At 43.3% G+C, this 21,990-nt stretch overlaps 2 protein-coding genes across 10 annotated transcripts in view; both read left to right on the top strand.

Annotated features, from left to right (window-relative positions):
* LOC137438104 (apoptosis-stimulating of p53 protein 2) overlaps positions 1-2,691 on the top strand; it is a 57,212-nt gene extending 54,521 nt beyond the window's left edge. For both annotated transcript variants that reach the window (XR_013621059.1, XM_078766596.1), the window contains one exon: positions 2,164-2,691. Coding sequence is in view for 1 of the 2 variants with exons in the window: in XM_078766596.1 (XP_078622722.1) it covers positions 2,164-2,190 (27 nt within the window). In the remaining variant the exon portion in view is untranslated. The remainder of the gene's footprint in view (positions 1-2,163) is intronic.
* Positions 2,692-7,711: 5,020 nt separating this feature from the next.
* SNAPC1 (small nuclear RNA activating complex polypeptide 1) overlaps positions 7,712-21,990 on the top strand; it is a 29,666-nt gene continuing 15,387 nt past the window's right edge. For 2 of the 8 annotated variants that reach the window (XM_068133051.2, XM_078766591.1), the window contains exons 1-3: positions 7,712-7,768; positions 14,317-14,554; positions 16,387-16,546. In XM_068133051.2, coding sequence (XP_067989152.2) covers positions 14,427-14,554; positions 16,387-16,546 — 288 coding nt within the window. In that variant the 5' untranslated portion in view covers positions 7,712-7,768; positions 14,317-14,426. Of the gene's footprint in view, positions 8,159-8,435; positions 8,467-14,316; positions 14,555-16,386; positions 16,547-21,990 lie in introns of those variants that run through there. The other 6 variants (XM_068133050.2, XM_068133053.2, XM_078766590.1 and 3 more) reach the window with 5 other exon arrangements.

The following is a 21,990-nucleotide window of genomic DNA, read 5'->3' as shown; positions in this document are numbered from 1 at the left end:
TGCTTGAAGACCATGCCTGTCGGCCTGAGTGAAATGTCAGACTCACTCACTCAAATGCCAGAAATGCCAGATGAGATGAACCGATTGGAGCAGAAGAACAGCAGCAGACATTTGCAGGGAAGTTGGTCATAACCAAGTCTAGAAGAGATGATGTGCCGTTGACTGAGATCCAGGTGGGAAATTAATATCAGTGTATATCCGTATTAAGATGGCTTTCTTGTGCCGTTTTCCCAAGGACGCTTCTCATAACAAAATCATAATAATGTTGTTACAAAACGATATTAATACTCATAAAATCGCACCTCCCCAAGCGGTGTTTTCTCCTTGACCAAACGCCGTGTTAACGTCTACAAATGGCTTATCGTGCTGTTTTGGTGGGAGCAACGGCGTTTACTACCAGAATTAATAATATTATAAACTACAAACACGTTTGATTACCTTTTTAAACAGTCGCTAATGCTGTTTTACATGAAACTGAAAGAAATTTGGAGGAATCCCGACATCCATGAGGAAAGTTTTACTCAAATAACTGAGCAAAGATCTACTGTAATCTATGTACCCCACAAGGGTTAATACCATGACCTTTCCTGTCGCTAACGTGGTGTGTTTCATGGCGTTTTTCCAAGGTTGCTTCTAATAGCAAAGGTAATTAATTACACTTATGATAATAGCATAACATTAATGTTAAAAACAATATCCCCCCCCCCCCCCCTCCCAAAGGGGTTTTGGACCTTGCGATCTTATGGGAGTAAATTTTATTCTCTTTTATTATCAGGGATTTAGAATGGTGAGGCACGGTCTGATCTTTTCAATGACCTGATCTAACATAAGTAATAGTAATAATAATTGGCAATAATAATAATAAGGATAATAACATGACCCCTTGCCGCTCCTGTAGTGAGCATGTGTACTCGTGAGTAGTAAATTGGCAATAAATGACTTACCACATGCCAATACAAATTATGATCCCAACGCTAAAATTCCCAAGGATGGAGGTAATGAAATATTGATTTAGTTTGCGATGTTCAAGCCAACAATGCTGAGATGAATCACAGAATTCTGTATACAACGGTCTTGTACGAGTATGCAGGCAGGGTTGCGATATTGATTGTACCGTGGTGTCTGTATGTCTCCTGTTTGACGGCTGCTTCCCTGTGCTGTGTTTGAAAAACTACACACGCAGGCAAAGCTAAACATTTACCTTTGAGATGACGGAAGAGGAGACATGAATAATAGTTTTTTTTGTATTGAAATTCGCCCTAAGCGAGGCTGAGAGCCACTACATGTGAAGGGATAGAGAGAAAGGTAAGAGGAAAAACAGGCAAAACCTTCACCTCGTCCTGAAACAAGGAAACCTCTTCACAGGATCACAGTGCAGGAGGGGGTAACGAGCCAGGGAGAAAAATTAATTTTCCTACACCTTCTTCTCCTCCTTTTGCAAGGGTGAGGTACAAAAGCCACCAGGCAAGAGGGCATTTTAGGCGGTATTGAAAAATAATGCTTTCTGCAACTTTGTTGGCGGAGTCATAAAAATTAATAGTTCATGTGTTCAGGGTGGGAGTAAGGACCGCAATTCTCTGTAAAGTGCATCATATAGCGCCACTTGCTGGAGGCTGGTATTACAAGTCGTATTAGAACGGCACTCGGTAGAGCGCATACCTCCGCCAGGCTGAACAGTTTACGTTTTGCATCCTCATAATATGCCGGATCTGAATTCGGACCTGAACCAAAATCGAATCGGCTTGTTCTTGTCACCAAACTAACTCATCCACCAAGTTTTGTCTTAATCCGCCCACAACTTTTTGAAATATCATGCTATGTATCATTTCCGGGCCCCATCTCTCAATGTTGAAGAATCGCTTTAAAAAAATTAAGAGTTATTGTATTCGGATCCGGATCTTCACCAAAATCTCCTTGTCACACACCCAATGTGTTCACCAAATTTTGTCTGAATCGGTCCAAAAGTTTGAGATATTGTGCTCACAGACACAACAAGGGTGAAGACATAATAAAATATTCAGTGGACATCACGGAAGTGTGGGAATTAACCCGTCCATAATGAAGGGGTTCTTTGCTTCTGTTAAAATTCTTGATAAAATCTGGTGTTTTTATCTTTGTAAAAGGATTACTTTTCATACCTAATGTCGCCCTTCTGGTGTGCAGTTGTGTCCACGAATAAAGACAATGTGAAGCACTTCCTTTGGTCAAGGCTACGTCCCCGGAAAACACCAATCGGAAGTAATGCGTCGACGAGTCTCGTTTGCATTTCTGTCATGATTTCATTGTGGCTTTGAGCCTCGTAAAGCAAAAGGTAACCAATTTTGTTGCCCATGTCGATTGCGTCTTTAATGTGGCTTTTGGTTTTTCCGTTTTTGACGAGGTCATTTGGAAAATTAAAACTTGTGAATTTTTTTTTTCCCCAAAATGCAATTCCGTGTATATTTTAGCCGAGAGGGAAAAGTGACATCTTTTGGTCCTTCCGTTTTATGTGACGTGATACTCTGTGAACTTGACTTGTGATTTCACTGCAGAGATTGTTTTTTCTATTCGGTTTTGACTTTCCTTGTTTCGTTTTGTTTGTTAAAGTGTCTTCGAAATTTTATATTTTAAACGACAGGAGAGGTTGTATATGCAAAGACTGATTGTGATTTGTGGTGCACTGATTAATTAAAGATGACGTTTTAAAATGACTATCGTGTTTGAGCTGTCGGTAAATAAATAATTGCACAATTCAAAATAATTTGGTAATAGTTTTATTATCATGCGAAGTAGGCCTCGGACTCGACACGGAGCATGGTTCTGGGCTGGGGTTGCAATCCTGGACGGATTGTCACTCCGACACGGGATACTCGGCTGACGGTGAGAGGATTTTTAATTTAGCCAAGGTGCTGACGATAGCTCGCCCACTCTTGGTGAAGGACACGATGGGATCTTTAACATCCATTAATTAATGCCAGCCGACAGGACACCCAGTTTAACGCCCCACCACGCAAAGATGAATCTCCTTGCCTGTGAAACACCAGGGTGACAGTTTATAGCTGATCTGAGATTCAAACCCAAGTTAGACTGCTGAGAGGTGAGTGTGCGTACCTACAGTGCATTCAGAAAGTATTCAGACCCCTTCACTTTTTTCACATTTTGTTATGTTGCAGCCTTAGGCTGAAATCATTTAAATTCTTCTTTTTTTTTTCCTCATCCATCTACACTCAATACCCCATAATGACAAAGAGAAAACAGGATTTTAGAAAGTTTTGCAAATTTATTAAAAAGAAAAAACTGAAATATCACTGACATAAGTATTCATACCCTTTGCTTTGACACTTGAAATTTAGCTCAGGTGCCTCCCATTTTTCTTGATCATCTTTGAGATGTTTCTATAACCTTGATTGGAGTCCAACTATACAACACAACAACAGGCATTTTAAAAGGCCATTTTCCCTGCAAGAGCGGGGGTTAGCCTTGCGGTCCCCATGACGATGTTCTCCATTTTGCCCTATTTCCTGCATCTCTCCTTGTTAACCCCCTTGCCCGCATTTCTTCTTCGACCATCTTTAGCCAAGTCTTTCTCGGTCTTCCCCGTCCTCTACTTCCTTCCACATTCATTTCCATCACTCTTCTCAACCAGTCACTTTCATCCTTCCTCAACACATAACCAAACCATCTCAACCTGTTTCTCTTCACAGCATCCATCACAGGCTCTATTCCCATCATCTTTCGCAATTCATCATTTAGCTTCCTCTCTCTCAACGATACTCCGCACATCCACCGAACCATTCGCATTTCCAACCTTTCCAGCCTTCGTTGCTGCTCTACGTTCATTACCCATGTCTCGCTCCCATAAATCATAACACTTCTCACACATGCAGCATACACCTTTCCCTTCAGCTTCAACGACACTCCCCTCCTCGTCAGCACGCCACTCAGTTCCCGAAACTTCTTCCATGCACATCTCACTCTAGCAACCGTTGCCAAGTCTGATCCACCTTCTCCATTCAGCATGTCTCCTAGGTAACAAAATGTTTTCACACCTTCCAGCTTCACGCCATCTCCAAGATCCAACTCAACATTTCTTCCATCTGCAGCTCCCTCTGTGCACACCTTACACTTGAATGTAGTTGCTACACTGGTTAATGACCCTCTCAAACCACTACATTTTTGATGAACCCACTCAGCGCACATTGTACATTGAATTGAGTTCACTCAGACACCCTTCCTGTACATAGCACATGGCCACTTCCCAGTTCTTTCCACCTCACCACATGCTTTACCACTTGCCATCACTGTTGTTTTTCTGATATTCACCTTCAGACCTTTCGTCTCCATACATTCCTTCCACTTGTTCATCTTCTCCTTCATCCCATCCATACTTTCTTCAATCAACACCAGATCATCTGCATACAACAACTCCCACGGTAAACCCTCCTTTACATTCCGAGCCAGCACCTCCATCACAGCTACAAATAGTAGTGGACTTAGTACCGACCCCCTGATGCACTCCCACCTTCACCTCAAACTCACCACTGTTCCCGTCCTTCGTCCTTACAGCTGTGCGCGCTCTTTTGTACATTGCCATCACTACTCTGATCAACCATTCCTCCACTCCTAACTTCCTCAATGCCCATGTCACTACTTCACGTGGAACCCTATCGAATGCTTTCTCCACAATGCGAATGCTTTTCTTGGAGTCCACCTATGGTAAATTCAATTGATTGGACATGATTTGGAAAGGCACACACACCTGTCTATACAAGGTCTCACAGCTGACAATGCATATCAGAGCAAAAACCGAGCCATGAGGTCGAAGGAACTGCCTGCAGAGCTCAGAGACAGGATTGTGTCGAGGCACAGATCTGGGGAAGCCTACAAAAAAAAAATTCTGCTGCATTGAAGGTTCCCAAGAGCACAGTGGCCTCCATAATTCTTAAATGGAAGAAGTTTGGAACAACCAGGACTCTTCCTAGAGCTGGCCGCCCGGCCAAACTGAGCAATCGGAGGAGAAGGGCCTTGGTAAGAGAGGTGACCAAGAACCCGATGGTCACTCTGGCTGAGCTCCAGAGAATCTGGGCTTTATGGCAGAGTGGCGAGACGGAAGCCAAACAGTTCAGTCTTGGTTTTATCAGACTACAGAATATTGTTTCTCAGTCAGAGTCCTTTATGTGCTTTTTTGCAAACTCCAAGTGGGCTTTCATGTGTCTTTCATTGAGGAGAGGCTTCTAAAATGAGGGTGGGAAATGAGGGAAAAAATGAATTTAAACGATTTCAGCATAAGGCTGCAACATAAAATGTGGAAAAAAGTCTGAATACTTTCTGAATTCACTGTATAGGCCATACTGTCAGCCCTAATCGCTGTGTGTCATATGAGGATATACATGGGAGGGAATGATAATCACGATTCATAAACAAGGGAAGGAAGAAGGGTTGTGGTGGGCAGAGTTCAGCCTCACGGAACATCCTGGTGGCATTCTAATTAATTAATTTCTGACCTCATATATTCACAATTAACACCAAAACAAGGCCTATACAAAACATGTATGTACACACACACGAGGCCCCATTCATTCCCATGCAAGTAACAATACACATGTATGTATTTCGACAATTGTTATTACTCGATATGAGTAACTGGTGAGCTATTCCGCATGCCACTACCCGAACAATGGCAGTTCATACATACCCAAATAATAAATAAACAGCCTCCAATGTATCACAAAAACGTATTAGCCAGAAAAGGTTTAATGCCTCAAACTGATTTGATCATTGGGTTAATTTATGGGTGGTTGTTTTTATTCGTGTGGGCCTAACCAAATGTGAGCCGGTCTGTTTGGTCCCCATGCTTTTTGGACATGTTTCCACTGCCAACAATTCAAATGCCGTCATATTGGCAAAGTGTTGCATTTTAAAATCTTGCATCACTATAAGAAGAAATCCCAGGCCGACCTCCAACTATGCACCTGGAGAAGAGCACCAAACCTGGATTTCCACAAATAAGATAATAATGGAATTGGGGTTCAGTTAAAATATCTTTCACTCCAATCCAGTTTCGGTTGATTTTGAAAAAGTATTTACATAATAAAACTATTCTGGCTGACAGTATGGCCTCGACCTGGAGGTACGCACACTCGCCTCTAATCTGTCAAGCCTGGGTCTGAATCCCAACCCAGGTATAAACGGTCATCCCGGTTGGTGTTTTCCCAGGCAGGGCGATTCATCGTGTGTGTGCCGTCCCTCGGATGGACGTTAAACTGGACGCTCCATCTGCTGCCATTAGTTGGTGGATGTTAAAGATCTCATGGTGTTCTTCACAAGGAGTAGGCGAGCTATCGCCGGCACCATGAACAAATTACAAATTCCTGCCCTAAGTGACAGGGGGCACCGCATCATCAGTGGCACAGCCGTGCCTTCTGCCATGATTCCACCTGCAGCCCTGTGCTGCACACAAAAGGAGACATCTATATAGTAATGTGTGCAGGTGCTAAGGTGAAGTTACAACAGTTGTGAAGGAGCCCAGGGGCCTGCACGGACACCAAGTTGCGGTTGGAGCTGCAGTTGTGGAGACTCTGAGTGATAGAGCCTGAGAGTGACAGCTGTGGTTGAGGTTGAGTTGAAGGAAGAGTGCCAGTGCACAAAAGAGACCCTCAACCCCCCACACCTTTCCCCAGGTCGATGTGCAGTTTGTGACTTCACCTACCTGCACGCATGCCTTAGTGCTCAACCAGGCTTATCGGAAAGCTGCACATACCTTGTGATCCACTCATCGAGGGGGCAAGACCACACCGATACCATCTGTGATCGTTATCTTCCAAAACCATCAATAAGATGACTTCAAAGCTGGAGCAAAAAATGAACTTGAGAGTGCACCACGACAATGACGGGCCAAATGGCCTCATTTCCATATTTGTCAGTTTCTTGTGTTTTCAGCTGTACAAACACATGCATACATACATAGAAAATGTTTTGTGGTGGATTGGTGGAGATTGTGGCCGTTTATCCTCAAACTGATGGGAAAGGGTAACGTCGGTTAGTACTCTGGGGTAATCCAACTCCACGCAATTTATAAATTAGGATTAATAACAATTTAGACCTCCAGGAATATCAATTAAACCCAAAGGTCGTTGCAGCAAAAATGGCAACACGAGGTGCACTCACTTTAAATGAATGAATAACACAATTCTGAACACAAACACAGTAACAAGAAGTATACACATAAACTAACCCTCGATATATACACACACACACACACACACACACACACACACACACACACACACTAAATGGCCAAAAGTATGTGGACACCCGAACATCATAAGAGATGAACATCGGGCAAGAGATGAAAAAGGCATGGGATGAATAATCATCAGGTTACGACGAGACGCCAAGAAAAAGGGTGCAGTGAGTGTCGGACACCAGACCAGAGTGCAAGAACATCCATGGACATGGACACAAGGTTCGTTGGTTCCAGGTGAGAGTCCATTGGGTTCAAGAGGCAAGAGAGTCAGGCCCTGCCACAAGTCCACCACCCCGGCCCTGCCACAGCCCACAAGTCTCCGCCTTCATCCCCCAAACTAACCAATCTCCGACCAGAGGAGTCTCTCTGCCCCACTGCCCACTCCAATCACAGCCCAAGGGTTCCTCCAATCACGTCTAATGGTGCCCTGCTCTCCTGAGGCTCCACCCTCCCCCCAAGAACGGTCACAAATCTAGCCACGCCCATAAAACCAGGATCCTCCTCCCACATGTTGATAAACAACGAGGAGATTTCTCACGCGAGGTAGGAGAGAAACATGCAGTATCACTCGACTCGTCTTCTCTTACCGTCTTTGTCTGGTTTGACATGGAATGGTTGGTTGAAACAACGTTCTGCGTGCCATAATTAAAATGAGATTTTCACACGTTTCCGCAGTTCCAACCTTGATAAATTCGAAGTCGAATGCGTCACCGTGACGTCACCGGGAATCTTTTCATCGTCGTCTTTTGAAATATAAACAAACCAATAAACATTATTAGGCAACAAGTTGTTCATACGAATATTATTCATAGGAAACGATCTGATTTAAAATCTCGCAGAGGAAATAATTGTCGAATGAACGATCGAACGAATGAACGAACGAATGAATGATTGCAGGTTGGAAGCGCCAATGCAGGAAACGCTGTGCCGAAGGTTCGCGGCTGTTTCTGTTTCCTTCTAACATTGCATTCGTTTTTGCTTTAAAGTGTTAATATTGTTATGTTTTAATAATTGAATAGCGTTGGCTCAAGTCGGGTTCTGTCATTCATCCATTAATTTGTTTTCTCACTATTTCAGGATTTGTTTCCTCAGTCTTTGATATCTGTTGTTTTATACATCGCACACAATATATTTTTATTTTGGTTAGAAAACCAATGTTACATATGCATAAATCATAAACGCATGATAAATGTATGACGCACTTCCTGTTGTATCACATGTCATTTCCGCTATTAAATGAGGTAAATACATTGTTTCATCAATTCAAATTATCGTTCTTTATTTCTCTCACCCACGTGTTCGCAGATTAAAAAAAAAAAATGTTTAATATAAATATCCATTCATTTTGAATGTTTGGTTGATGTTACTTCAGACTATACAGTATATTTTATATATACGTATATATATATATAATTAATATGCACGAAACAAAAATGCCAAGGATTGTTACACGGTGGACAAAAGCACCATTTTTTCACCAAAGCTTTGCCCATGTGTTACAATCAAAAAGAGGGTAAGCTGCAAAAAATCAGATGACAAGAAGTGTACTTTATGACGTCATAATGACGTCACAATCTACTACCCAAACTCGTAGAGCAAGTAAATGTAGAAAATAAGGTTGTGTAGCATTGTGATGAGATTCCAAGTCATTCATTTGACATTTTGAGGGTCAGGGAATTTAAGAGTGATATCAATGACATTTAAGCAACCATAAGCTGATTTGCTGTTGCAGTGACGTCACTATATTCTAATTTTGTTGAAAAAAAACAAAGAATCTTCGATTATTGACATAAGTGCTACAATTAAAGTATTTGTCGACATGACTTCTTGTTCTTTTCCATATAACTAGATTGTGATCTTTTAGCTCTTGCAACCGATCAAATTTAGGCCTACATGTCTTTCTCTGTTGAGTTCATGTTTACACATAATTTTAACACAGTGAAAATATACAGTTGTGTGGGTGCAAGTTGTTATTATTATTTTTTTCTAATATTTTATGCGTATGAAACATCATAACTATAGAGTTATAACACAGACTATTTCATTGACTATCCCATCATTTCTTGAACGGTCACTGTACAGAGGATGATAATTTTGAATCCTTTTAGGCACACTGCAATGTGTGAATTTAATCCTCTGAAAATAAAGGAAATTGGGTATCTTAAGCAGAAGGGACTCCAGGAGATCCCAGGATTACCCGCCCAAAATATTGTTGCGATCGGTTCAGCCGTTTTTTGCGGTACCTTCGAACGGACAGACAGACGGATGGACGGACGTCTTACGATAATTCACCAAAGGTCCGTCCATTTGTCTGTCTGTCTGTCTGTCCATTCGAAGGTACCGCAAAAACGGCTGAACCGATCGCAACGATATTTTGGGTGGGTAATCCTGGGATCTCCTGGAGTAAAATAGGGTATATTGTTTTTCAAATTTCAGCTTTGGCTTCCAGCATTTTCAGATTTGGACTCCCACAAAACGTTATTTTCCCGGGTGCCGCACAAACGGCTGCACCGATCGCTGCATGGCTGCACCGATTGCTGCACGGCTGCACCAATCGTCAGCACCGATCGCTGCACAGCTGCACCGATCGAACTTGGTGACCTCGGACAAAGACCTTTTATAAGTATATGGGTTGAATCCCTGCTTGAGAGAATGCCAACCCCCTCCCCGCCATCACGGCCGTCTCAGCAACTCACAATCCCACGAGATATGCGGAAAGGACAACCCAAAACCAATTATCTTCTTTTTCATTCGTATATAAACATCATTAAAAGTAAATAATGACCTCGGCCAAAGTTCAAACGACGTGAGTTTAATCTCTACATGAGAGAATTCCACATAGCTATGTGGGCGGTGTATACGCTAACAGATCGCTGTCTCCATCGATCTTGCCAAGGCCGTTAACACCTATCGGCTTAAAATCCTTTTAACTGTTGACTTTGTAGTTTTTACAATGAAGGAAACATCAACAATGTTGTTTAAAGTTTTTTTTTGTGATTAATTTGTGATTGGAGTTATGTTGTTTGGAATGAAAAAAGAGATATCGAGTTCAAGCAAATGACGACATGCCATGATGGTTTCTACTTTCTGAACGTGAACTTCACGGAACGCCATATGCAGATTCGCCACGGACCCACGATCGATATTTCTGTACGTGAACGTACCCGTTTGTTTGCGAACGGGTACGTTTTTCATGGAAGTCCTTCACGAACTTGCTGTCCATGTCTGACGTGCGACTGAAGGTGCTACAGGAATGTGGAATTTATTGGTTTCATGCTTTAGCATTCGCCGTATCTGCATTGCCTGCTTGCCTCTGGCCTCCCACCCATGCTTAGCACGGGTATCTCACTAGTTTGGTGAATTATAGTAAGATGACTGCATTCTGGCCTTGTGGTGAGGATGTACGTATTGTTATGAATTAGGGGTAGAGGAATATCTAGATCCAGGTAGATCTGCATAGGTAGGTGTCCGGCTGTCATGATAGGGAACCTCACTTGTAATAAGTTCTGTGTTTAGCCCTATGTTAGAATAAGTGCGTATCTGTGTCCCCGCCACGAGAGGGCGGGGCATGCTAATTAGTACAGGGATTATGGGTAAAATTCCCTTGTGTGTCGTCCCCTCTGTGAGCAACCCAGTGTCTCTTATGGCAATACATCCCATAGACATTAGATAGACCCATTAGCGCACCACACATTAAATAATTCCCGCGCCACCACAATGACTTTGGAAGAGCCAACAGGCAGCAGCCACGTAGTACGCCACCATGGACGACAAACATCGTGCCAGGCAGGCTGGAGCCACGCCCAGGAGAACGTGCAATTGGGCGGGGAAGGGACAAAAAGCTTCCCCGTGATTGGAGGGTAAGAAAGGTAATGGAGCGGCGCACTGATTGGCCACCGACCGTTGACACCTCGGCCAATCAGTGCGGAAGGCGCGATCATTCGGCCAATCAGTGCGGAAGGCGCAAAACAACTACTTAGAAGCAGGTCGCTGATTGGAGGACAAGCGCCGGTGACGTCGGAAGGCGCGAAAGACGACAAAGAAACGAGGCACTGGTTGGGGGAGAAGGAGGGCTGACATCACACCGCGAGTGACAAAGCGGCTCGCTGGCCGGCATTTCTGTCTCTCTCTCTTGGCTGTCTTCGCTGGCTGGGTCTTCGCTTCTCTTCGCTTTGCCTCTTGCCTTCCCTTGACTGTCCCTTCGTGTTGCACCTGTTCCGCTGTGTGGACGTTCGAAGGACGGTGGAGAGATCAGCGCTGACGATCATCCTCCCCCGTGTCATGCTCCTGGTGCCTGTGTGCTGTGCTGTGTAGCGCGGGACGGACCGTGCAGAGTGGGGTGTTCGCGCCAACGCCCGAGCGGTTCGCGTCAAGGCCCGAGCCATTTTCGCGCCAACCGGAGCCGTGCCCAGACTGCACGCTTGGGTCCCGAACACCGGAGCCTGGGGAATTCCTGACGGACACACACTGCAGACAGATAAGATGCATCCACAACACGACAAGACATTTATTTTATTCATCTTCTCCCATTGTCTTGTATTTGAAATCTGTGCGGGGACGTCCCAATTTAGGATTTAGTTTCTTCTGTCGCGTCCATTGTTATCGGGTTCCGTAAAATAAATCGATTATTTTTGTACATTTTACCCCCGTGTTCTTTTGAGTTCATTCCCTACAGGATCGGAGCTGCCAGTTAGGTCGCTGCAGGTAAGAGCTTTCGCGCTTCTTCCTCTTCCTTCTTCCCCCATGCTAGCATAGTCGAATCCCTCATTCAATAAACGCCTCCATTAATGTTCGTTTGGCCATCCGCGAGCCCACGGTATTAACCGAGGGCATTCGCGTGATAGTATTTATGTATGACGTACATTTGACATTTATTACCTCCGCTACCGAAGTTGGATGGAGGTTATGTTTTTCCCCCAGTCTGGTTGTCTGTTTGTGAACAGGATATCTCAAAACAAACAGGATATTTCGACAGATTCGGACAACATTTGGTGGACAGGTTGGGTGTGTGACAAGGAAGAATTGATTATATTTTGGTGAAGATTCAGATCTTAATCTGGATCCGAGAATTTTCTAAGTCATTCTTCATTATTGAGTGATGGGGCTAAAACTGATATATAGCAGGATATCTCAAAAAGTTGTGGACTGATTTGTACAAAACTTGGTGGACATGTTGGGTGTGTGACGAGGACTAATCGATTCAATTTTAGTGAAGCTCTGAATCTGGATGTGGATACGAGAATTATTTAATTCCTCAAGTGATTCTTCACCATTGAGAGATGGGACCAAAAACGATATGTAGCATGACATTGACCCTCGCCAGAGGAGAGGGTATTGCATTTGAGTCCGTTTGTTTGTTACTTGCCGGAAAAGGTTCCGGTAAGTATGTTGATCGGTTGGTTTGTCTGTCTGTCTGTCTGTCTGTTTGTTCGCAGTACTACGTCCACACCGTTGCACGTAGAATCACCAAACGTTACACACATATTTGTCTTGCCCTGGAATAGACTGTGCCCAATTTTTAACTCTCTCGGCCCAAAGCCTCCATTATGACGTCATAATTCGATAATTTGACAAGTACAAAACTTCATCCAATGAAGATGCAATTTCTTGAGCGCCATGTCGGCATAAACTGGTGGAGAAAAAAAATAATGATGACGTCATCGGTCACGTAGTTCGGCCGCCATCTTGGAAAAACCGAAAAAATTTGCACCTCTATATCTCCGAAATTGCTGAATAGAAAAAATTGAGACATGGCTCATTGTAAAGAACTCTCCATGGGGAATAAAATATGTTAATGTCGATGTCATTGGTGCCTCCATTTTGACGTCATAATTCGACAAGTACAAAACTTCATCCGATAAAGATAAAATTTCTTGAGCATCATCAAGGAATAAATTAGTTTAGAAAACAAATAATGATGACGTCATCGGTCACGTGGTTCGGCCGCCATATTTGTCCAAAATGGCCGATTAAAAAAGTACATTCCGGCAAGTCCTCGGTTTCTGACTGATTTTTCATCTGTTTGTTTGTCCGCACAGAATAAATATGATTTCCTCTGCAACCGTTGGTCCGATTGACAGGAAATTTTCACCATAGGTGCAACTCCACCTGTATAATTTTTTAATGATAATTATGACGTCATAGCTCACGTGGTTCGGCCGCCATCTTGTAAAAACCGAAAAACCTTGCACCTCTATATCTCCGAAAGCACTGATTAGAAAATATTGAGACATGGCTCATTGTAAAGAACTCTCCATGGGGAATAAAATATGTTAATGATGATGTCATAGGTGCCTCCATTATGACATCATAATTCGGCAAGTACAAAACTTCAGCCAATCAAGATGAAATTTCTTGAGCGCCATGTCGGCATAAACTGGTGGAGAAAAAAATAACAATGATGACGTCATCGGTCACGTGGTTCGGCCGCCATGTTCGAAAAACCGAAAAACTTTGCACCTCTATATCTCTGAAAGTGCGGAATAGAAAAAATTGAGACATGGCTCATTGTAAAAAACTCTCCATGGGGAATAAAATATGTCAGTGATGATGTCATAGGTGCCTCCATTATGACGTCATAATTCGACAAGTACAAAACTTCATCCGATAAAGATGAAATTTCTTGAGCATAATCTAGGAATAAATTAGTTTAGAAAAAAATTATGAGGACGTCATCGGTCACGTGGTTCGGCCGCCATATTTGTTTTAACACAAAAGCCTTAAAAACCACTGAAAATACATCCTGGTGAGGGTTGGCAATCTCTGATTGCTCTTTTTCTTGTTCAAAATGTTTTGGATGGATTATGACAAAACGATGTGGATGAATTGGTTACTTGACAAGAACAAGCTGATTCGATTTTGGTTCAGGTCCGGATCCAGATCTGGCCCGTCAGTGGGATGCAATGCGTAAACTGTTCAGCCTGGCGGAGGTATGCACTCGACTGCATGCCATTCTAGTTTTTAAAGTGATTGTATCCCATGTGTTGTGTTTGCGCTTTCTCTCTACTTCATCCATCAGTCTGTCGTTTAATGCATTTTAATTCCATCAATGATATGCATGAAGCCTTAATGTCTTCTCTTTACACTTTTAGGTGTCAAAATGATGTCACTGTACATGTAAAACATTTGGAGCGAAAGATCTTCTGAAAGAAGGATTGAGATCTTCAGATGTACAGGAAGAAGGAAAGAGCATTGCAATAACATGGCTGGTGCAGCCGGGGCACGCAGCGATTGCGAGCGATTGCTTGATCGCTTCTGCCAAAGCCAGAGTGTCCGTTTTGAGGATTTCTCAGCCGCCTGGAGGGACATGAATTTCTCTCTCATATTTTAGTGAGTTTACTTTTTAAATGCAAGATCTCATGGACGACAGAGCAAGAGTTATGGGCACTGTCGATCAATTCATTAACTTGTATCTGATGCTTGATTTTCTTGGCCTTTAAATATTGCATTCCACGAGGGACGGTGTCAAGTCTGATGTTATGATGTCAAATAATCGATTTCATTTTCAGGTTGAAAAATCTTTGTATTACTTCTTAATTTAATCGGATGTATTTCTGATCGAGATATTTCCCACACCACTCCTCCCGCCCACATGTTGCTTTCGCAATTTATACTTCATTTCATGTGAATGCAACGGAATGATAGGAAATAACTTTGATTGACGCAGAAATGTCACATCTATTCAACTACAGCGTAATATTTCAAATATTATATCGAGTTACCATTTATACTAAATAGTCTGACAATGGTTAAATGGTAATAAATATAACTGTGATAAATAGTTTAACGGTTTGAACATGTTAAAAGCACAAAATTATTATCCACATTCTTTAAATAAATAAAAATAACATGGGGAGGTTATTGTAATCAGCTTCGTCTGTCTGTATGTCTGTCTGTCTCCTCCTAATTGGTTGTGCGTAAATTCACCAAACTTGGTAATTATGATCAGCACATGGCAAGAGGGTGCGAGAGCAGTATCAATTTGGCCCCACCCCATGGGACCCTGGGACACTGTGGGACAGAGTCAAAAGGTCAAATGCTAAAAAAAAAATGCAATTACAATCATATTTTAAAACATTTTTAATGAAACTTTGTAGTGATTTGTTTTTGGATTTGACCCTGAGTTCATGCCCCAGTTCATGCCCCAATTAGGATCACAGGGGTCAAAACAGAAGATTTTAAACAGGATCACAGGGGTCAAAACAGAAGATTTTAAACAGGATCACAGGGGTCAAAACAGAAGATTTTAAACAGGATCACAGGGGTCAAAACATAATATTTTAAACAGGATCACAGGGGTCAAAACATAATATTTTAAACAGGATCACAGGGGTCAAAACAGAAGATTTTAAACAGGATCATAGGGGTCAAAACATAATATTTTAAACAGGATCACAGGGGTCAAAACAGAAGATTTTAAACAGGATCACAGGGGTCAAAACAGAAGATTTTAAACAGGATCATAGGGGTCAAAACATAATATTTTAAACAGGATCACAGGGGTCAAAACAGAAGATTTTACACAGGATCACAGGGGTCAAAACATAATATTTTAAACAGGATCACAGGGGTCAAAACATAATATTTTAAACAGGATCACAGGGGTCAAAACAGAAGATTTTAAACAGGATCATAGGGGTCAAAACATAATATTTTAAACAGGATCACAGGGGTCAAAACATAATATTTTAAACAGGATCACAGGGGTCAAAACATAATATTTTAAACAGGATCACAGGGGTCAAAACAGAAGATTTTAAACAGGATCATAGGGGTCAAAACATAATATTTTAAACAGGATCATAGGGGTCATAGGCTCATTCCTGGTGGAACTTTTTGCCATCTATCAACTTTGCTTTCGGTGTGACCTTTCAACAAAGACAAAAAAGAGTTTTTGACCTTTAAAAATATTTAACTTCGTTTTTCATAGCTGTTTTTTTATTATTATTTTTTCCCCAAAGCATGTAGAAGTATAGACATGTCATTGGTAGGCGCTCAAACAATTATACCAGTCACTGTTGAATATGTGACACAAGGGAATGTTGGTCAGGATGTGATTCATTGCTTGGTCGCTGCTGATGCAATATGGGGGAATTTTATGCTGAGTAGTCGATCTAGCACATACTTATGTCCTTGATACACCTGCATGTGTTTGTACTCAGTGGGCGAGCTGAAGACCGTGAGCAGAAGGTGTTCACCGAGGAGCTTCTACACGTGGCTTCCCGGTTCTTACTGCCATCGTACAACTTCCAGGTGCGAGTCGGAGCACTGTACCTACTGTATGGCCTATACAGTACACAGTTATGCAACCCTCCCAGAAAGGTGGGTCTGCCTTCCTTCAATAGATACTTTTAATAACACTTTAATTTAGAAGCTAATTCTCAAAACCCTTTGCGACGAAAGAAGATGGAAGAAAAGTTGAAATGAAAAAAAGCAATTGTAAAAAAAAAAAGATTTGAAAATATTTTAAAACTGTAATTCAAAAGCCTTTGTGAATTTTAAAAGACAGGTAATTCCTGAGGTGAACATACACTACATGGCCAAAAGTATGCGGACACTCCTTCTAATTTGTGGAATCGGCTGTTTCAGCCACACCCATTGCTGACAGGTATATATTAATCAAGCACACAGCCATGCAATCTCCATAGACAAACATTGGCAGTAGAATGGGCCGTACTGCAGAGCTCAGTGACTTTCAACGTGGCACCATCATAGGATGCCACCTTTCCAACAAGCCAGTTCGTCAAATTTCTGCCCAGCTAGAGCTGCCCCGTTCAACTGTAAGTGCTGTTATTGTGAAATGGAAACGTCTAGCAGCAACATCAGCTCAGTCACGAAGTGGTAGGGCACACAAGCTCACAGAACGGGACCGCCGAGTGCTGAAGTACGTAAAAATCGTCTGTCCTCGGTGGCAACACTCACTACCGAGTTCCAAACTGCCTCTGGAAGCAACGTCAGCACAACAACTGTTCGTCAGGAGCTTCATGAAATGGGTTTCCATGGCCGAGCAGCCGCACACAAGCCTAAGATCAGCATGCGCAATGCCAAGCGTCGGCTGGAGTGGTGTAAACCTCGCCACCATTGGACTCTGGAGCAGTGGCAACGTGTTCTCTGGAGAGATGAATTACGCTTCACCATCTGGCAGTCTGACGGACTAATCTGGGTTTGGCAGATGCCAGGAGAACGCTACCTGCCCGAGAGCATAGTGCTAACTGTAAAGTTGGAGTTGGTGGAGGAGGAATAATGGTCTGTGGCTGTTTTTCATGGTTCGGGCTAGGCCCCTTAGTTCCAGTGAAGGGAAATGTTAACGCTACAGCATACAATGTCATTCTAGAGTCTAAACGATTGTGTGCGTCCAACTTTGTGGCAACAGTTTGGGGAAGGCCCTTTTACTGTTTCAGCATGACAATGCCCCCATGCACAAAGCGAGGTCCATACAGAAATGGTTTGTCGAGATCGGTGTGGAAGAACTTGACTGGCCTGCATAGAGCCCTGACCTCAACCCCATCGAACACGTTTGGGATGAATTGGAACACCGACTGCGAGCCAGGCCTAATCGCCCAACATCGGTGTCCGACCTTACTAATGCTCTTGTGGCTGCATAGAAGCAAATCCCCACAGCAATGTTCCAACATCTAGTGGAGAGCAATCCCAGAAGAGTGGAGGCTGTTATAGCAGCAAAGGGGGGGGACCAACTCCATATTAATGCCCATGATTTTGGAATGAGATGTTCGACGAGCACACACGGGTGTGATTTCGGGTGTCCACATACTTTTGGCCATGCAGTGTATCTGAAGATGAATGCTCGATTGCCAAAAGTGTTGTGCGAGACCTCATTTCTACGACTACGTAGGTAAGATCTGGTTGTATTATCCAGAGGTAAAGTAACCTTTTAATTTTAAAAAACTTTCACCCAACTTCACATTTTCACTACAACCTGTCAATTTGTGGATATTTTCATATATTTTCACAAAGCCCCATCCACCCTCTGACAGCGGTGTCTGTGAATGAAGATGGCTTGTCCAAAAACAATTGGCAACTACAACGGCACTCAGCAGAGAGCATACCTCCACCTGATTGGCCATATCACTCAATGGTGAAGAATCACATAAAAAATTCTACTAGCTGGATCCGGATCCGGATCTTCACCAAAATTGAAGATTCTTCCTTGTCACACACACAACCTGTCCGACAAGTTTCGTCCAAATCCATCCGTAACTTTTTGAGATATCCTGCTATGTACCAATTTTGGCCCTATCTCCCAATGGTGAAGAATCACTTAAAATTTTATATAATTCTCATATCCGAATCCATATTCAGATCTTCACCAAAATCGAATGTATTTGTCCTTGTCAGACACCCAACCGGTCCACCATGTTTCGTCCAAATCCGTCCACAACTTTTTGAGATATCCCACTATGTATCGTTTTTGGATTCGGGAGAGGGTCAGAGAGCTGTATTCAGGATTGCAAAGCAGATAGCAAAAGAGAGGTGTGATGTGATGGGGTTGAGTTGCTTGAAGGATGAAGTGGGACAAATCGTTGTGGACCCAGATGGAATTACAGGAAGATGGAAAAGATATATGGAAATGCTGTTGAATACAGAGAATGAATGGGATGGCAACAGAGAGAGTAACCCAGTTTTAGGACTGGCAGAGAAGATAACTGAGAAGGAAGTTGAGGAAGCGATAAAAACAATAAACCACCTTTAGAGGCCATTTTTCCCCGCAAAGCGGGGGTTGGCCTTTTTCGGGAACCGTGGTTGTTGTTGTTTTTCGCTCCCCTTTTTGAAGCAATGTTTTACGGCCGGATGCCCTTCCTGACGCCAACCCTTTTTGCCACCTTTAACGACAAACAGGGAATTACCAGTGAACTGGTACTCAATTTGCCGACCTCGGAAGGATGACAGGCTGAGTCAACCCCCCTGGCGTTAATTCAGCAATCGACCGGGATTCGAACCCAGGATCCTTGGATCCTAAGCCGGCACCCGAGCCGCTAGCCCAACACCAGGGTTAGCGATAAAAACAATGAAGGGTAGAAAAGCGGGAGGGCCGACGGGAGTTGTGGGAGATATGTTGAAGGCAGCAGGAAGTTGGGGTGTGAAGAGAATGACAGAGATCTGTAATCTGGTGGTGAAAGAAGGCCGCATTCCAGTGGATTTGGAACTGAGTACCCTCGTCCCTCTGTACAAGGGGAAAGGTGACCCTCTGGAGTGTGGCTCGTACCGAGCGATAAAGTTATCGGAGCATGGAATGAAGGTATTGGAAAGGGTGTTGGAGAGGAGGATAAGGAAGAAGGTGAAGATCGACGAAATGCAGTTTGGATTTATGCCAAGAAGAGGAACGACAGATGCGCTCTTTATTTTGAGGCAGTTGCAGGAGAAGTACATGGAGAAGAGGAAGTAGTTGTTTCTTGGGTTTGTTGATCTGGAGAAAGCATTCGATAGGGTTCCACGCGAAGTATTGACATGGGCATTGAGGAAGTTAGGAGTGGAGGAATGGTTGATCAGAATAGTGATGGCAATGTACAAAAGAGCGCGCACAGCTATAAGGACGAAGGACGGGAACAGTGGTGAGTTTGAGGTGAAGGTGGGAGTGCATCATGGGTCGGTACCAAGTCCACTACTATTTGTAGCTGTGATGGAGGTGCTGGCTCAGAACGTAAAGGAGGGTTTACCGTGGGAGTTGTTGTATGCAGATGATCTGGTGTTGATTGCGGAAAGTATGGATGGACTGAAGGAAAAGATGAACAAGTGGAAGGAATGTATGGAGAGAAAAGGTCTGAAGTTGAATATCGGAAAGACGAAGGTGATGGCAAGTGGTAAAGCATGTGGTGAGGTGGAAAGAACTGGGAAGTGGCCATGTGCTGTGTGCAGGAAGAGTGTCGGAGTGAACTCCATTCAATGTACAATGTGCGCTGAGTGGGTTCATCAAAAATGTAGTGGTCTGATCAACAACACAACAACCTGCATTTTAAGGCCATTTTCCCTGCTAGAGCAGGGGTTAGCCTTGCGGTCCCCATGACAATCTTCTCCATCTTGCCCTATTTTCTGCATCTCTCCTTGTTAACCCCCTTGCCCGCATTTCTTCTTCCACCATCTTTAGCCAAGTCTTTCTCGGTCTTCCCTGTCCTCTACTTCCTTCTACATTCATTTCCATCACTCTTCTCAACCAGTCACTTTCATCCTTCCTCAACACATGACCAAACCATCTCAACCTGTTCCTCTTCACAACATCAATCACAGGCTCTATTCCCATCATCTTTCGCAATTCATCATTTGTCTTCCTCTCTCTCAACGACACTCCGCACATCCGTCGAACCATTCGCATTTCCACCCTTTCCAACCTTTGTTGCTGCTCTCTCAGTGGTCTGAGAGGGTCATTAACCAGTGTGGCAGCTACATTCAAATTTAAGGTGTGCACAGAGGGAGCTGCAGATGGAGGAAATGTTGAGTTGGATCTTGGAGACGGCGTGAAGCTGGAAGGTGTGAAAACATTTTGCTACCTCGGAGACATGCTGAATGGAGAAGGTGGATCAGACTGACTCGGCAACGGTTGCTGGAGTGAGATGTGCATGGAAGAAGTTTCGGGAACTGATTGGCGTGCTGATGAGGAGGGGAGTGTCGTTGAAGCTGAAGGGAAAGGTGTATGCTGCATGTGTGAGAAGTGTTATGATTTATGGGAGCGAGGCATGGGTAATGAACGTAGAGCAGCAACGAAGGCTGGAAAGGGTGGAAATGCGAATGGTTCTATGGATGTGCAGAGTATCGTTGAGAGAGAGGAAGACAAATGATGAATTGTGAAAGATGATGGGAATAGAGCCTGTGATTGATGCTGTGAAGAGGAACAGGTTGAGATGGTTTGGTCATGTGTTGAGGAAGGATGAAAGTGACTGGTTGAGAAGAGTGATGGAAATAAATGTAGAAGGAAGTAGAGGATGGGGAAGACCGAGAAAGACTTGGCTAAAGATGGTGGAAGAAGAAATGCGGGCAAGGGGGTTAACAAGGGGAGATGCAGAAAATAGGGCAAGATGGAGAAGATTGTCATGGGGACCGCAAGGCTAACCCCCACTCTAGCAGGGAAAATGGCCTTAAAATGCATGTTGTTGTATCGTTTTTGGCCCTATCTCCCAATGTTGAAGAATTACTTCAAAAATTCTGGTAGGCGGATCAGAATCCAGATCTTCACCAAAATCTAATCATTTCGTCCTTGTGACATGCGTTACATCTCTGCCAAATTTCGTCCGAATCCGTCCACAACCTTTTGAGATATTTTGTTCACAAACAAACAAACGAACAGACAAACAGACAGGGGTGAAAACATAACCTCCATCCACCTTTTGGTGGTGGAGGTAATAAAACTTCACTCAGCTCGCTATAGAGTCTTGGCTGATGGTGCAAGGTGCCCAAGGACAGGAAGTTATGATCAGCCATCAAAATACTGACCATTACGAATTGTGTTTGTTCGATGTGTTATTTTATCTACAGCCGGCATACCTACCTGTCGCTTCACTGATGGATTTAATTAAAAGACTGCATGCTGTACTTCACAAACATATTGCATGTCCATCTGTGAGTGTCAATGAGGATGTAAAATGAAGTAAAATACTGTACATGAAAAACGATCCTGAAAAGAGCCCTTGGAACAAAACTCTGAAAAAGTTGAACAGTTTGGTCCATGAACCGTGATCCCTTACCGAAGCGGAGGTGGATACTTTGGGTCCTGGGAGGACTCCGTTCCACCTCCTGAAACCCGCAAATGGAGATAA

This window comes from Myxine glutinosa, chromosome 12 (assembly GCF_964187855.1).
Source record: "Myxine glutinosa chromosome 12, kmMyxGlut1.1, whole genome shotgun sequence".
NCBI classification, from domain to species: domain Eukaryota; kingdom Metazoa; phylum Chordata; class Myxini; order Myxiniformes; family Myxinidae; genus Myxine; species Myxine glutinosa.
The sequence above is the reverse complement of the archived record's forward strand: the minus strand, read 5'-3'. Positions and strand labels throughout refer to the sequence as shown.